Here is a 15,555-nt window from a genome sequence, read left to right as displayed (position 1 = left end):
TGTGGGGGTCTCTAGGTGGTTCCCATCCAAGCCGGCTGCACTGATCTGTGGAATCATCACATACTAACCCATTTATACCGTGGGTTTCCCTTATCTTAAAATCCATATATTTAAAACACAAAAATAAATAAATTACATATTTACAGTCATATGCAAAAGTTTGGGTGCCCCTACATGTTTTGTTAATTTTCTAAGTGAAAATAATTGAACATATCTTCTACAGAGGACACACTTCCACACCTTTTAATATCTAATAATAATGATAATAATAATAAAAATAATAATAGACAAATAATCAAAAAATACAATGTATTCCAAAAGTGAACTCAAACAATTACTATAGTTTACTGATATATAAAATTACAGAGGAAAAGATTTTATAGATTGCTATAAAAAGTATCACAGTACTATAGAAATATTACAGTGTCTTATAGTATTACTACACAATTTATTTGTAAGAGATTTTTGATACTTTATACATTTCAGAGTATCATTGTAACTGAACACCACGCATATCTGTTTTTACATTGTACATAGCCAACATTTAAAATGTCAATCAAAAAATACACGTTGATAACAGACCTATTGAGGAAATATCTTCAGGTATTGCCACACTGCAAAGGATTTTTATTGAGGAATCAATACTTACAGTCCAAGAATAAACCTGTCTGGAAAACCCACCATGGATTTTTATATTTTTGGTGGCTAAGCAATTAATATGCTTACGTAAGCAATTACATCTTCCCACTGTTCTTGTCTCACTCCCCGCCTCCCCACCTTCCAAGAGTCTACCGGCATAGATGCGCCGTCTGAGGGAGAATCGTTGGGATCCACCTTGCAACCAGTAAGTAAAAAATGTTTTGAGGGAAACAATTTGACTTCAGTTTCTCATTTTAATTACAACCTCCTTCTTTTAACTCATGCAGTTCGTGTTTTTTTCTTTTTAACGTCTACTGCGGTGTTGTTTTCCAGCCGGGGTCTGTGAAACAAAGGAAAGTGGGTGCATATAATTAGATGCTAGGTGTAGCCCTGAGGATTTCTCTCAGTTCTCAGCCACCGCCCCGTTTATCAGTGTAAAATAGCTGTGTCATTAGTCTTTCTAGTTACACAGTGACTGGGGTGTTATATGTGTTATGTAGGTTGTATGTTCTTATATGAAGTGATTATGCAGTGCTGAGAGGGACATTATCAAACGGTTGTAACGAGGCGTGTACCACTACACTCCCCGCAGAAGCAGCATGTGCGCATGCGCTAGTAGTTTTACCCCACCCGTATTCCGTCTGCTCCCGCCTCCCGTGCAAGCGGATTGGACAGTGAGATCCGAAACCCTGTGCTACGATTGGCTAATAGTTCACACACGCGAGGAGTCCGACGAATCAGCGGGGTCTGTCGGAATACGAGTGGGACAAATTAAATAAATAAATTATAACCCCAGGCTCGTGGTCGTGTGTTAACCCTTTTAGCTAATATAAGCGCTTTTAGCTACCGAACACGAGCAGAGAGAACAGAAAGGGAAGCTGCCCAGATAAATTTCTCTTTTGTTTAAAAAAATGTAACAACTCAGAGCAACTTAATATCATAGACTAAATCCCTTTTTGTGGAAGAGTCACAATGAAATTTCCAGTTGAGAATCCGAGGAAACAAGTGAACTGGGAGTGCGAGACAGGTTGGGTTTTTAATTTCTCCTATCAGTTTTATTTATGTATTTACTTATAAATTGTGTTAATATTTTCCTTGGTTTACGATATCCTTGGATATCATATGCATAATGATTTAAAATTATAATAATCAGGCTATGTCTTTGTTGCCTGGTGCATCTTTCTATGCTATTTAGTTTTCTTTATTTGTATAATAACTTAAAGACTTTTCTTTGTGCATGCAAGCTTCTTTACATTTTGACATGCTTAACTGTATATAGTTATAGAAAATGTTAGTATGTTATTTGCATGGATATTTAAGCTGCTTGTCATGAGCTTGTAAATCTTATGGGTACATCCACAGAGTGGACATACCTTAAAGAAAATGTTTATAGTAAGTAAAGGTGCTTAAAATGTTAATGAGCATCAGTGATAGGGGAGTGATGGTGGTGGTTGGTGGATCATGTTAATTAAAGTTGTGTCTAATGTCATAATTAAGAACCTCTGTCAGCAGTGTTAGAAAGTTCCAGAAAATGCTAGGCAGAAGTGTTTACTGACCAAATCTGTAGATCCCTACACTAAAATCAGTGCTTTGGAGTGTCATGTTGTTAATGTAATACAGGAATGTAATAAATATGGACTGTGTTTTTATGAAAATGTGTCATATACTCAGAATTTGCCTTTTTTGTATTTCGATTGTGACACTTCTACAACGTGATTGAATGCATGCCTGAAGGTGCTGACTTAACCCTTGACATTTTGATTATTGAATCTTTCCATTATGCTTTGGGCTTTGTTGGACACTTGCTAAGGTGCCAGTTAACAGGATTTATATCTCATGGGATGGAGACGTTGTGCAGCATTTGCCAGCAGTGCTTCCCGGCTGTCCTTGAGTCACTCTATGTGGCTGTTCAATTTCATAAATTGATAATTAGGTAACAAACAGTAATGGCATAGTGTATTTATGTTAAGGGCAGTTTTACCACACATTTTAAGGCAATGCACAAAATATGTGCTGAGCTTAAAATATGAAAAAAATCAGAAAACAACAGACAAACAGAAAATGCATTAAGAAATGTTTTCTCACCTAAGATATGTGATTTTGAGCTATAAAAAAAATAGATGCTGCAGTTTGTGTTGGTATAACTACTCTTACTACTCAGTAAAAACTGATCTGCTTACTGTTCAGAGTTTCACGGTACAATTGCTACTTGGGTTACTGTGTCAAAACGTAGTGAGAGTTCTGTGGCTTCAGCATTACATCATTGGCTGTCCAGACTCCGCCCCATTGTGCGCCACAAAGGGAAACAGTTCCCCTCGGTTGGGCAGGGGGGCTTGCAAGTGAGCATCTTGTAAGAATCTAAAAAAATGGGCGGCTCCTTTGCTTTGTCCTCCACCTTGAGTGACCCCGCCCCACCCTTTTCTCTAAATTCTATTATAGCTCACAGTATGCCTCCGTTGGAAATCAGTGACCCATACAGAATGGCAATTAGTCTTTCTCTTGTGAAGGTCACTCACCTATTAAAAAGATTGCAAAGTGATTTAAAGTATCTCAAAAAAATATGCCCTGACCTCACATTCAACTTCAATTTCAAAGATTGGACCAGGTAAACTATCCTTCACTTTGTGGACTAAACATAAACCGGAATAGCCCTCTGAACATTTATGGCTGCTAACAATGATGAATTGTCTCAACACTTTATGGCATTTGGAAGATGCTACTTACAGAATTGATCACACTGGAGATCTGGTGTCCTCTCAGCTTCCTTTTAGTAGGTAAACTAAATTTACTGCTCTAATGAAATGCTGTGCATTGTTGGTTTACATACAGCGAATGAAATAGTTACTGCCTGTGAAACAAAATAGAATATTTTGGTCCTGTTTCCCGGACATGGATTAAGTTTAGTCTAGGAAGTAGAAACTGCTGTGCCAATGGTGAATCATTGTAAATTGTTTTTAGTCTAGGTTTAGGAATAATCTGCTTCTGGGAAACTGGCCTTTATGGTAGGGATGAGTTTCATACAGTGGATTACACCACATAAACCCAGAAGAGAATGCGCAAAGCCAGATTTGCACTTTAAACCCTTAAGTGGAACTACTGGAAGATCCAGGTTTCTGTTCCTCACATCTATAACTTAAGAAATAGTTAAGTCAGTTTGTGTTGCTTTCCATGTAATTACTGAAAAACAAGTCTTAGAATTTTAGGTGTAAAGGTTTTATCAGTGAGTGGAATTATCAGTAATTCACTCGGTTATCGGCTGAATAAATCTTATCTCCCTCTCTGTAGTGGCGATTCAGACGAACATGGCCGCCCCAAAGAAGCCACAACCTGCTGCTGCGCAGGCCACACTGGTCCAGGCCAGCGTGGCTGCTGTACAGAACCCAGTGGGCTGTGAACTGAAGGGAAATGACCACTGTCTTCTACCACGGCTGTCTATCTCCTCCCGCTCAGCTAGTATAGTTCCCAACATGGATGCTGGAGCGGACAGCTCAGCCCTCCACTCTGTCATGAAGTGGAAGACAGTGCTGGCAGTGTTTGTGGTGGTGGTTGCCTACCTGGTGGTGGGTGGATTGGCATTCCAGGCATTGGAGCAGCCCTTTGAGAGCGACCAAAAGAACACAATCACCCAGGAGAAGGCCTTGTTTCTCCAGAGGAACCCCTGTGTATCCCACGAGGAGCTTGAAGCCCTAATTAAGGTAAGCTCATTGGCAGTGGCTCTTGCAAGATGTCCTTCTCTCCAAATATGTTAGATCAGGAATTAAAATACCTAGCTCCCAGAATACTTTTAATCAAAATTTACCTTAAATGACTTTGATTAACCCTAAGAAGTTGAGAGGTATTACTTTCTTTTTGCTATGGTATTCTTGTAATTTCATAATTATGTATTTAATCACGCAGTGTGTTACACAATGAATTACATTTACATTCAGTTTACAATTTGTATCGACAACTTTGACTTTTTTCCATTTGTTTTAATGTCAACAATGGCAAAAATGGCAATAATGTTATGAATTGTTTTTTAAAACACAAGGCTGTATGCACAACAGTAACATTTTTCAAGTTAAAATGTCATATCATAATAAATATAATACAAATGTGATATTGATTGAACGTTGAAAATCTGTAATTCTGACGCAACTTCTTAGCTTTTCAGAGAGATACAAGTGAGAATAATTCAAATCAAATTACACCGTGCTCTTGTTATTGCTGTCAATAACTGCCACTTCTAAGGGTTAACATGTAGTTTGGCAGAACTGAGTATAAGAGCACTTATGGTATGTAATGTGAATCATACATTTATAGACACATTGATCTATTTTGTAAAATGATCAAAAATTGTCACACAGTAAATATAAAACATATAAAGACAAATTCTCTGAGGGCCCTTTTAAATGTCCTCCAGCTGAGAATGGTGAGATGCCTGTGGGCTCCCTACCAGAACACTGCTATTAAAACTTCAACTAGCACAGGGCTGTAATAAATACCCAATGTCATATGTAGACTGACAAGTGATCCCTCAGGATGTAAATGGCTCTGTAAGCCCTGATTAATACAGACGCTTCAAATATACTGACCCTGACTTTGGGCACAAATGTACCAGCCGTGCTTCTTATATAACGATCATAGTCTTGGCACCGGAGACCTCAGGATGAGAAATAAATATAAGCAATTAGAAGCTTGGACTGACTTACCTTCAGGAAAAGTATCTCTGTTATGTAACATTCTGAGGAACCACCATACACCAATTACAGTTAAACTGATATAAAACCAAACTAGCCGGTCTAAGAAGCTGTGTGCTGGGGGTGGATACCTTTATTATCCTCAATGGGAGAGTGTCTGAGGTAACTTACACATATGGACTGATCTCAGAAATGATAACAATATTCACTCAAACACACACAAAAACGCTTTTCCTTCCTGCCCTCTGTCCATTGGGCAAAGGGCAGGATACACCCTGGACAGGTCGTCAGTCCAGCGCAGGGCACAATATTTACATAAAGTTGGAAATGTATCAAAGCTAAATCCTTTCACTTTCAGTATTGCTTGGTTTTGCATCCTTAATGCAGAATAAGCCTTTTCATTTGGACTGTGCCTATAAGCTGTCTCAGTAACACTATTACATCTTATTCTTATTTTTTAAAATAATCATATATGATTATCATATATGACTTTAAAAAAAATCAGTTCCTAAATATTTCTTTGCTCTCATGTATAGATTTTGGAAAAACATTTTTAATTGTTATTAAATAGAACCTTTACACACCACACATTTACATTATGTGGAGGTTCTTTAAACTTTAACCTACATTTTTGTTTTTTGTTTTTTTACATACATTTTTGTTACTGTGTCTTTAAACTCATATATGTAAATGATCTCTGTCCTGATTGGCTATTTTGTATTTTGCATTCCAGGCTGAATAGGCTAAACTGCTATAGCCTGGATAGTTGGATAAACATAAATGCTTTGGGACGTGACCTCAAAATCGGTCATTTTTGGAGCACAGGTTCCATATGGACTTAGTATGTTTTTAAACAAATACATTTTTTAATCAGTGTTTATAAACCGTATCAGACTGTTTTATTCCTCTATTTTGGTACCTCCTGGACATCAATACATCTTTTCTTACTGAAGGTGTTTCCTCCACCCCTAAGACCATGTGATCAAGCCAGTGGCCATAAATGTGCAGAGGAGAGTGTTAATTCGACTGTTCTAGAGACTAGATCCTGAGAAACTAGTTATTTGTTGTGTGGTCTACTTGTGCCAGAGCTGTTCAAGAGGACTATGCGTCAGTCATTCGGTAAGCCACAGGATGTGGGAAGACAGCAGATATGTGTCACAGGTTGTTTTCTTGCTATCATATCATATCACATCAAGATCATCAACTGCTGCACCATAAGCACATGCGCACTTTATTGCTGGTTTCACAAACAGACTTTGTGTTGAGACTTTTGAGAGAGAGAAGCTTGTTGGTTCTCTCTGCTACACACCGTAAGAACAGAAACATACTTGGAATGGCAGAGATGTAACCAATCACAAAGAAGTACAAATATTGCCACCGCCAAACATTAAAATTAAACACAAAAATAGAATTAGTAACGGAGAAAAATGTAACGGAGTAAAAAGATTCCTCTACTCATTTTAGTAGAAGTAAAAGTAATATGATTTGAAAGTGAATAAAAATCATCAATATTTTAAATGTAACTAGTTACTACCCGACCTCTGAGTAGGTTTATAAATACATGCCATTAGCATAATATTAAAAGCAATTTAATCAGTGGCCCACTTGAATTTTGTCACTCAGCCAGCCATTGTTTTGAAACATGTTTTGCCCCACCACTTTTGGAGGTGTGGCACCACCCCTACAACAGGTAAAGTAGTTTTCAAAAGATGTTGGTTTTATATGATGTTTTATTAAAGTTTTTTATTAAAACAGTAACTGTTAAAAGCATAAAAACTCAAAATAGTTTAGAAAGTAAGTCTAAACTGCTGCTATCTGCGTGTATTTGGTGGGGGATTGGTTGTTGGGGGGGATATAATCGATTCTTTTTAACTAGAAAATATCTTGACATTTGTTTGTAGATGCCCAGGCCTACCCTAGTGAGATGAAATAGTTTCCAGCATGCTTGATATCTCCTGCATTTAATGCTTTGTCATGCTTGTCATGCTGCCTTCTCCCCACCCTGGTGTTTGAGACCAGCTGGAGTGATGCAGTGTTGTTCTGCTTGACGGGGGCGTCGGATGAAAAAGCGAATTTGAGGAGGTTTGAACAGTGGTGACTCAAAACCTCCCACCTGCCTGCTGTTTTCCCACAAGGATGCTGGCACAAAAAAATCCTCTTTTTACCTGCGTCCTGCGGTGGAGAGATGATTCAGAGCAAACTACCCATTTCTAATCACAGACTGCTTTTCTGCTAAGTGCTAACTTGACCTTTCAGTCTTACTGTAGTGACAGCAAGTTACCGTTAACATTCAACTCCCTGCTCAGCTGTTTAAAGCCCTTTTACAGTCACTCTTACAAGAAGCTGTTTTCTGTTTCATAAGCAACATTCTGAATTTTCAGTGTAAGTCAAGGCGAGCAAGATTTTATTCAAAGTCATTTTGGACAGTTTCTATTGGTCAGTTCTTCATGACATTTTGTACACAGTGTAAAAAGGCAGCTCATATTTTCAGATAATATAAAAAAGTAAAAGGCAAAAAAAAGGTAATATGGTTTTACTCTGACAGCAACAATATGGAGAATATTGTATTACTGTATGTAGATTTTATTACATTTCAGTGCTTAAAATTTGGTTATGTTGCTATGTTATTGCTATGCTATGTTACATTGCAACATTATTATTATCATTATTATTGTTTTCAGTGCATTTTTAATATTTAGCTTAGCCTATTACGATGCGACACTCTTCAGTTTCACTTTGGGCTTATCTTTAAGGATTTTGCACTGCCATATTATTGTAGCTTGTGTTAAAACATGTGGCCCATAAAGGAAGTGTGGCATGGCACCTTTGATTTCCTATGCATGAAAAAACAAAAAGACAGTCAGACCACCATATTGATTAAATCAGTAGAACCCTTGAGATGGTGTAGTATTGTGTATAATATCATGGCTGTGATAATCCCTCTGCTTGCACTGTAGATTTAATATTGGCAGTTCCTTCTACCATGAAAAAGTAATAGCCATTTGCATTACAGAAAGAGCCATAAAACAATATCAGGTTCAGCCTTTTCAGTATTTGCCAGGTTAACTGGAATGTCCTTTTGTTTCAGCCAGCATGAAAAGCATTTCGGAGTTGAATTGTTTGCCGAATTGTATTTTGTTCATTTCTGGCTAATTCCAGTTTGTTTAGTTGTTCCTCCATCACAACTACTGAGCTCACTAAGGGGTGACAGTAAGTTCAGAATTTGATGTTGGCCTACTGTCTTACTCCTCCAGAATCTGACCAAACAGGGTTACAGAACTTTTCTAAAGTAGTTTTGGTCTGTTTTTGTATGTGCTTATATGGAAACTTAGCATCAGTTAGCTGCAGCGTAAAGCAAGACGATACTTTGCAGCTGGTGCTTTGTGGAGTGAGACAGTGATAGTGAAAAAAAATGCTGTTATCACAAATAACTATATGGGTAGAACACTTTTCAACCATTCGCACTGAGCTATCAGAACCAAGCACTGTATAAGTGCAATCAAAGACTGTTCTCATACACTCTGTATTGGTCAGTATCATTGAAAAATAGATACACAAATGTTTTACACAAGGATACACAAATGATAGACTTCTGTGCTAAAAAAGCAGCTTCCACTGACTTGAACATGTGGCATTGTAAATATTTCATAAGCATAGCTCTCTGGCAGAGTCAGCAGTGAAGGTGTGTGGGAAGCAGTGACAGTCGGGATTTTACTGCCCTGATTTGGTCACGGCACAATGTAAATGGCACTGGTGTGGAAAGCACTTGATATTTAAGACTTTTTATGAAAGATGAATAAAATTTGAACAGTGATGCTTGTTAATTAGTGATTTGTACTGCAAAGCAAAGTTCATGAATAGAATAATATGCACTGAAGGCTGAAAGAGTCTGACAACATTACTGTTCAACACACATAAAAAAGATGGTTCTTCCAGGGTTCTTTAGTAAAGGCAGTAGTTTTATTTAGAACCATGAATTAAGCTTATAACAATAAAAGAATGCTTTTTGGTGCTATATAGAACATTTTCGAACTACCACATACAACACATTCTCCATCGATCTAAAGAAGCATTTCACAATGCCAAGAACCATTTAAGCATGAAATGGTTTTATACAGAACTCATGTTACTAAATAGAATCATTGCCTTTACTAAATAACCATTAAGGGACCATCTTTTTTTAAGTATGTAGCATATACAGTATAACGACTTACATGGATTAATCCAGACAGATGCACAGATCTTATTGCTTGTTTAGATGGGAAAATAATAAATTAAATTCCCTTCCACTTTCAGCCGGTGGTCAATTTGATCTACATCTGTGATTTATGAATAAACTAGGAGACCAGTTACCTAGCAATATGTGCAGTACACTTAATCAATAAAACATATTGACTGAAGCTGTAGGGCTTACATTTTCTACAGGCGTGTAGAAAAATGATACAAATAATTGGTTCAATAAATAGTCTGTTTGGCCTCTGTTTTAACACTGCAATAACATCAAGGAATAATGTGTTTAAGATTAGGCCGGGGAATAATATTCTTCTTGACTTATTGGATGACCACAGTGAAGCCAATAAATGTAACCTCAAACCGAATGAGCATCTAAGCCTGGCTGCTGAGCAGGAGTGGTCCTTCTGTTGCCAAAGCAGCTTTAGCACAGGAAAAATAGAGAATGGATGTGGATATATGTCTGCTGTGTCCTGCACTGTTCCTCTTCTGACCTCTGGTACATCTGCAGTGTTGATGTGACCACCTTCCTCTGTATTACATAATCAGAGTACCAGATGTGCCTGTTGCTTTTATTGTGCATTGATAGAATAATGACAGGCCTGAGGGCCCTGAAGTGTATTGTTTGATGTTATAGATGGAAACTGGTTGAATATCACAGGTTAGTCGCAAAGCAAGAATTAAACTGCAAGGCAGAAGATTCTTATGCATTTCTCTAAGTTGTATCTACTTGTTACTTGTTGTCTCTTCAGCATGCAGTAGATGCGGTCAGTGCTGGCGTGAGTCCAATTGGAGACACGTCCTATAACTCCAGCCACTGGGACCTTGGCAGTGCCTTTTTCTTCGCTGGGACAGTCATTACCACAATAGGTAAAATTATTTTACTCTCATCGAAGTCTTCCAGATCTCAATCACATAATTAACCCTTTTATATATAGTTAGAGGAAAATTGTTTCGTGTTAATATTTTAATATTAATATAGTGCTAATATAATATTTAAGGTTAATAATTAACAAAAGTAACTACAATGGTAGTATATTGAAGGAAGCCTCTGTAACTTTCAAAAAAGATCATCATATTTGGAAAAAATAATCCAATAATTGGTCTTTATGTGCACTCTACCCTCTTTTATTCTATGTTTAAGACAATTTTTTATTTTACTATTTTATGGCAACTGTTTAATGTTATTCTTTTACTGTTCTATTTTATTTACTATTTTATTAAATTATTTTATTTTTAAGATTTTTAGTTTTCTTATTGCTTATTATCTTATTTGGCTCTTTTACTTACTTTTTAGTTGTTTTGATTATATATGGTATTGTCATTTATGTCTATTTCTTATTCGAGCTGTTTTATTTTCTTTATAAATCTTCTTGTCTTGCTGATTTTTCTTTATCCCTGTTTGACTTGCTGCGCTACGTTGTAAATAAGGGTCACCCTCAATGTACTTCCGAGTCTAAATAAACATTGGTTGATTGAATATAATTTATTTTAAATATTCATTGAGATTATTGAGCAATTAAATTATTACTAGTGGTCAAATTAGCATTCATCTGAAGTATTGTTTAAGAGTAGCAATGTAATTTAATTTTGATTTGTTGTCTCTCTTAATTAATAACTTTATGTAATGCAACATTATGGATAGCTTTAGTACTGAAAAACTCACTGAAGCTTCTCATTAGCCTTAAACATACTGTAGTACAATGCAGAAATTGATTAAGCTTTCAAAAACACTGATAAATCTCTTTGGTCATAAATAGGAATCTATTGTACAGTGACACGCCTTTGTGTTTTCAAAACACATTTTAAATATCATATCTGATATCTGTAAAAAATCAAACCCAAGTTCATGATTCTGGTATAGAAGTAGCCAAGATTACAGATTTACAGCAACGCAGAATATCCAGAAAACATGATAGAAGCATTTTTGTCTTTTGGTAGACACATCACTGATATATTAAGTTGCTGTACATGTTATTCATATTTATTCATATTTATTTCTGCTGTATAAAGAGATAAGGGAAGACGTACAGTTTATTTTTCTGGAGCTAGAACTGCAACTGTTTGCCTATTGTCTCGCTCTTGCATTATTTTTATCTCAGCAGTCTGTAATTACTGCCACTGTCTCTCAATGCAACCCAACAATTTTCCTCCTAATGATGTTGTTGTTTCTATAGAGTGAACCAGTAGCTGCTGTATGGCTTAGCTGAAGGGAATTAACCTCTTGCTTCTTATACACCCACATATGCAGGCTATGGGAATATTGCGCCAAGCACTGAGGGAGGAAAGATATTCTGCATCCTGTATGCCATTTTTGGGATTCCTTTGTTTGGGTTCCTCCTGGCTGGTATTGGTGATCAGCTTGGGACCATATTTGTTAAGAGCATTTTAAAGGTGGAGCAAATTTTCAGGGTAAGATTTTTTTCTCCCAGAGGATACTGAAGTCTTGTTCTGGTTTAAGATGAATATGCTGTTTTTTAGCACAAGATGTTCATGTTACTTACAACAGTAACCCAGTGTCTGCATACTACAATGCTATAAAACTTTTATGTGTATTTTCTTAGCTTATCAGGCATAAAATATATGTTTTGTCTGTTTTTATCTGCAGCAGAAACATAGACAGATTAGTCAGACCAAAATCCGTGTCACCTCCACTATACTCTTCATCCTGGCGGGGTGTATTGTTTTTGTCACTATCCCAGCTGTCATCTTCAAACACATTGAAGGCTGGACTGCGCTGGAAGCCATCTACTTTGTTGTTATTACTCTCACAACTGTCGGCATTGGGGATTATGTAGCAGGTACAGATATTTTTGATTTTTCTATTCAGGTTTCAAGGATACATTATAACGAAAAGCTTTTGGAAGTTCAACATTCAACAAATAGCAAAAGTACAAAAGACAAATCTTGAAGTGCCTTGAAGACAAAGAGCAGTAACACACAACAATAAATATGGTATAAAGAGGAGGACAAGTAAAACAAAGAATAATGTAACACAGCAAACACTATAAACTGTGTATGTGTAGTTTTAAGTATGACATTAAGCAACATAGTGTATACTAGTGTCACTTAATTTGCACTATTTTGTTTCAGGTTAATGAGTGAGTAGCAGGCAATCATTTGTTAAACCCCTTAAAATCCCAGGCTTATTACATGCTAATGCATATTATATAGTAACTACAGGGACTTCAATGCAAACCAACTGAGCTATTCTTAGTTTATAGAAGTGTGTAATAAAACTTTGGGCCTGCCAGTAGGCCCTGGCAATTTTAAGGGATTAAAAAGGTTTTTCATTACCAACAAAGTCTTGTTTATTGATGGCTTATGCTGAAAAGGTACTGAAAAGTGGTGATTTATTTTCAGGTGGGGACAGGAGGATTGAATACATGAAGTGGTACAAGCCACTGGTTTGGTTCTGGATCTTAGTGGGTCTGGCATATTTTGCAGCAGTTTTGAGTATGATTGGAGACTGGCTAAGAGTCCTTTCCAAGAAGACTAAAGAGGAGGTAAGAACTGAATTCCCAATTCATTTTTACACGATATGGCAGCATTTCATATAATCATTTGGAAATACTTGAGTAGCACGTAAAATCGTATAATTTGTTACTATCATAAGAAAACCTCCTACAGTCATTGCATTTCTTTATGCCATCTGAAAACACTGGTTGCTCTTACATTGTGTGAAGTTTTTTTTTTTTAAATACTAGACTCATTATTTATTAACTACTATGTAGTTATTCAGTAATTCATGTGAAACTACAATGTAAGTTACATAGTTATGAAAGGAATGAACTGATTCATCTGTGGGTTCATACACAGGCTATTAACGTTGCAATGTTGCAGTGATTACATCGATCAAATTGACATTGTAGTGGCATGTAATCATTACACTTAAGAGTAACGCTGATTGTCTGTGTGCGACTCAGGTTGGGGAGTTTAAAGCCCATGCTGCTGAATGGAAGGCCAACGTGCGGGCGGAGCTCAAAGAGACGCGACGGCGCCTCAGTGTGGAGATCCATGACAAGCTCCAGAGGGCGGCCACCATCCGCAGCATGGAGCGTAGGCGGCTTGGCCTTGAACAGCGAGCGCATTCTCTTGACATGCTGTCTCCTGAGAAGAGAGCTGTCTTCGCAAGCTTCGATGGAGGACGCTTCAAGACATCCTCTCAGGAGAACATCGATATGAAACTCAACAACCTCCATCTGAAAGGAGAGCAGTACGATAAGCCGCACAGCCAGCAGGCCTCCTCAGAGGAGAACATCTTCAACCGCTTCGGCTCCCTCACTAAGCTGGCCAAGCGTAACAGGACCAGGGAACAAAACAGGAACATCTCAGAGGACACACTCCGACCCAGAGCCTTTGAGGCGCTCAGCAGCAACAGCAGCAACACCACGCTGGCAGAGGAGAGACACGAGGCTGGAGAAGAGGAGGGTGAAGAGGAGGAGCTGATGGAGAAAGAAGAAAACACCGCCTTTACTTATCTGCCTCCGTATGCCAGGCAGCTCAAGCAGCAGAACGGTTTTGTGCCAGCTCAGGCCAAAGAAAGAGACAATGACAAAATGCTGGCAGAGAGAGAACATCAGCCATAGACAAACATGTTATGTGAAAAGGGGAGGCAAGTGATTCAGTAATGCCACAGAATGTGCCTTTCTGTTTTATATGCTATGGCTTGACTCCATCAGATGAATATTAGTCAACATTTACTGTTCCCAAACAACAAATTATGTTTTGGTTGCCAAAAATGTGAAGTGGATTCCTATCAAATATGAAGCATGTTATGTTTTTTACGTTGTGTGAAATATTTCCTGTTCAGACTCTGAAGACTGATGCAGCCATACTGTATGTATCCGTGCTTCAAAAAGGAGTTGTGATGGGAAACTAACCAATAACCTGTGGTTCCTTTGAAAGAAACTGCTGCTGACACCCAGTCACTTTGTGTCCAGACAAATCTGGGATGTGGGTTTACATAGTACATATCACAGATGTCAGTATATGTTGAATTTAATCACTGTTTTAAACCTAATTCAGCTGAATTAGAACAAATGAACAGATGTTTGTTCAACAACATCTTGACTGTATGTAATGAGTTTATTCAAAATTCAAAAAAATGGAAGTGTGATATGCATGAAATGTGCTGCATTCATTTAGTTTATTAATCACGATTTTAAAAGTAAACAAGATTAAAGCACTACTGATAATAATCATTATCCAAAACCGGCTGAATAACTGTGAAAAGAATGTCCAAGAAATATATCATTACCAGGAACTGTCTGCACCAACCTGTCTCACTCAAGAACTTATGTTATCTGTCCATTTGATGCATCACTCACTCATTTTGTTTTGATCATAAAATAAAATTTGTCATCTTAGAAAAACACATATCATGCACAATATCTGAATCAGAACTGATATTGTTTTGTAACAGTGTTTTTGGTCATTTTTGAAATGTTTCCCAGTTAAGTTGCTGCCAATTTCCGTGTAATTACTACCATTTTCCTGGGTAGTGTTGGTCTTTCACCTATTGCACGTTGGTCTTGGAGGATTAAAGCCAATATGTACATCTTTCTGTGTGTATGAAGCCCAAAACTGTGGCTTTTCCAGCGACTGCCCTGACAGTGTTGTTGAGTGTCCTAATGTGCTAGAAAACCTAGTACTCAACTGGAAAACCTGACCAGACTGATGCCTGAGTGGCCTGCTCATGAAGACAGCTGCACCTTTGGCCATGCCCCAAAATGACAAACACCTGGGAACCATAGCTTTAGCATTCACTACAACAGGGCTAGTTAGAGCTATTACTGAGCGTTCCCTTAGAGAAATTTACAGTCAATCTCTTGAAATGGATAATGCGCATTCTGTTGGATAAAATGTATGCATTCCCAAGCAGTGAGAAATGGGTTAGACAATGGTTTTGTCTTTCAGTTCTGAAGTGGCTTATGCCAGTAGTGGCAACCTTTTCTCACAAATTAGTTTAAATGCCTTCTGTGAACATTCAAATATCACTACAAAT

The 15,555-nt window shown here is 37.5% G+C and overlaps 1 protein-coding gene across 2 annotated transcripts; it reads left to right on the top strand.

Moving 5' to 3' along the window:
- The first annotated feature begins 774 nt into the window (after positions 1-774).
- On the top strand, positions 775-14,921 carry kcnk10b (potassium channel, subfamily K, member 10b). 2 transcript variants are annotated; one of them, XM_036594149.1, is made up of 7 exons: positions 775-844; positions 3,925-4,334; positions 10,301-10,418; positions 11,800-11,960; positions 12,157-12,349; positions 12,912-13,054; positions 13,475-14,921. In XM_036594149.1, coding segments are annotated over exons 1-7 (1,689 nt in total). In that variant the 5' UTR covers positions 775-843; the 3' UTR covers positions 14,138-14,921. The 2 variants fall into 2 exon arrangements, with proteins under 2 accessions (XP_036450042.1, XP_036450040.1); XM_036594147.1 differs by lacking the exon at positions 775-844 and adding an exon at positions 1,455-1,666.
- Positions 14,922-15,555: the final 634 nt, after the last annotated feature.

The sequence above is a fragment of the Colossoma macropomum genome, unplaced genomic scaffold, assembly GCF_904425465.1.
Source record: "Colossoma macropomum unplaced genomic scaffold, Colossoma_macropomum, whole genome shotgun sequence".
Lineage (NCBI taxonomy): Eukaryota > Metazoa > Chordata > Actinopteri > Characiformes > Serrasalmidae > Colossoma > Colossoma macropomum.
The sequence above is the reverse complement of the archived record's forward strand: the minus strand, read 5'-3'. Positions and strand labels throughout refer to the sequence as shown.

Coding starts and splice junctions, on each gene's coding strand:
- kcnk10b (XM_036594147.1), top strand. CDS start 1,612: ATGAAATTTCCAGTTGAGAATCCGAGGAAACAAGTGAACTGGGAGTGC. Junction 4,335..10,300: donor AGCTTGAAGCCCTAATTAAG/GTAAGCTCATTG, acceptor TTGTCTCTTCAG/CATGCAGTAGATGCGGTCAG. Junction 11,961..12,156: donor AGGTGGAGCAAATTTTCAGG/GTAAGATTTTTT, acceptor TTTTATCTGCAG/CAGAAACATAGACAGATTAG.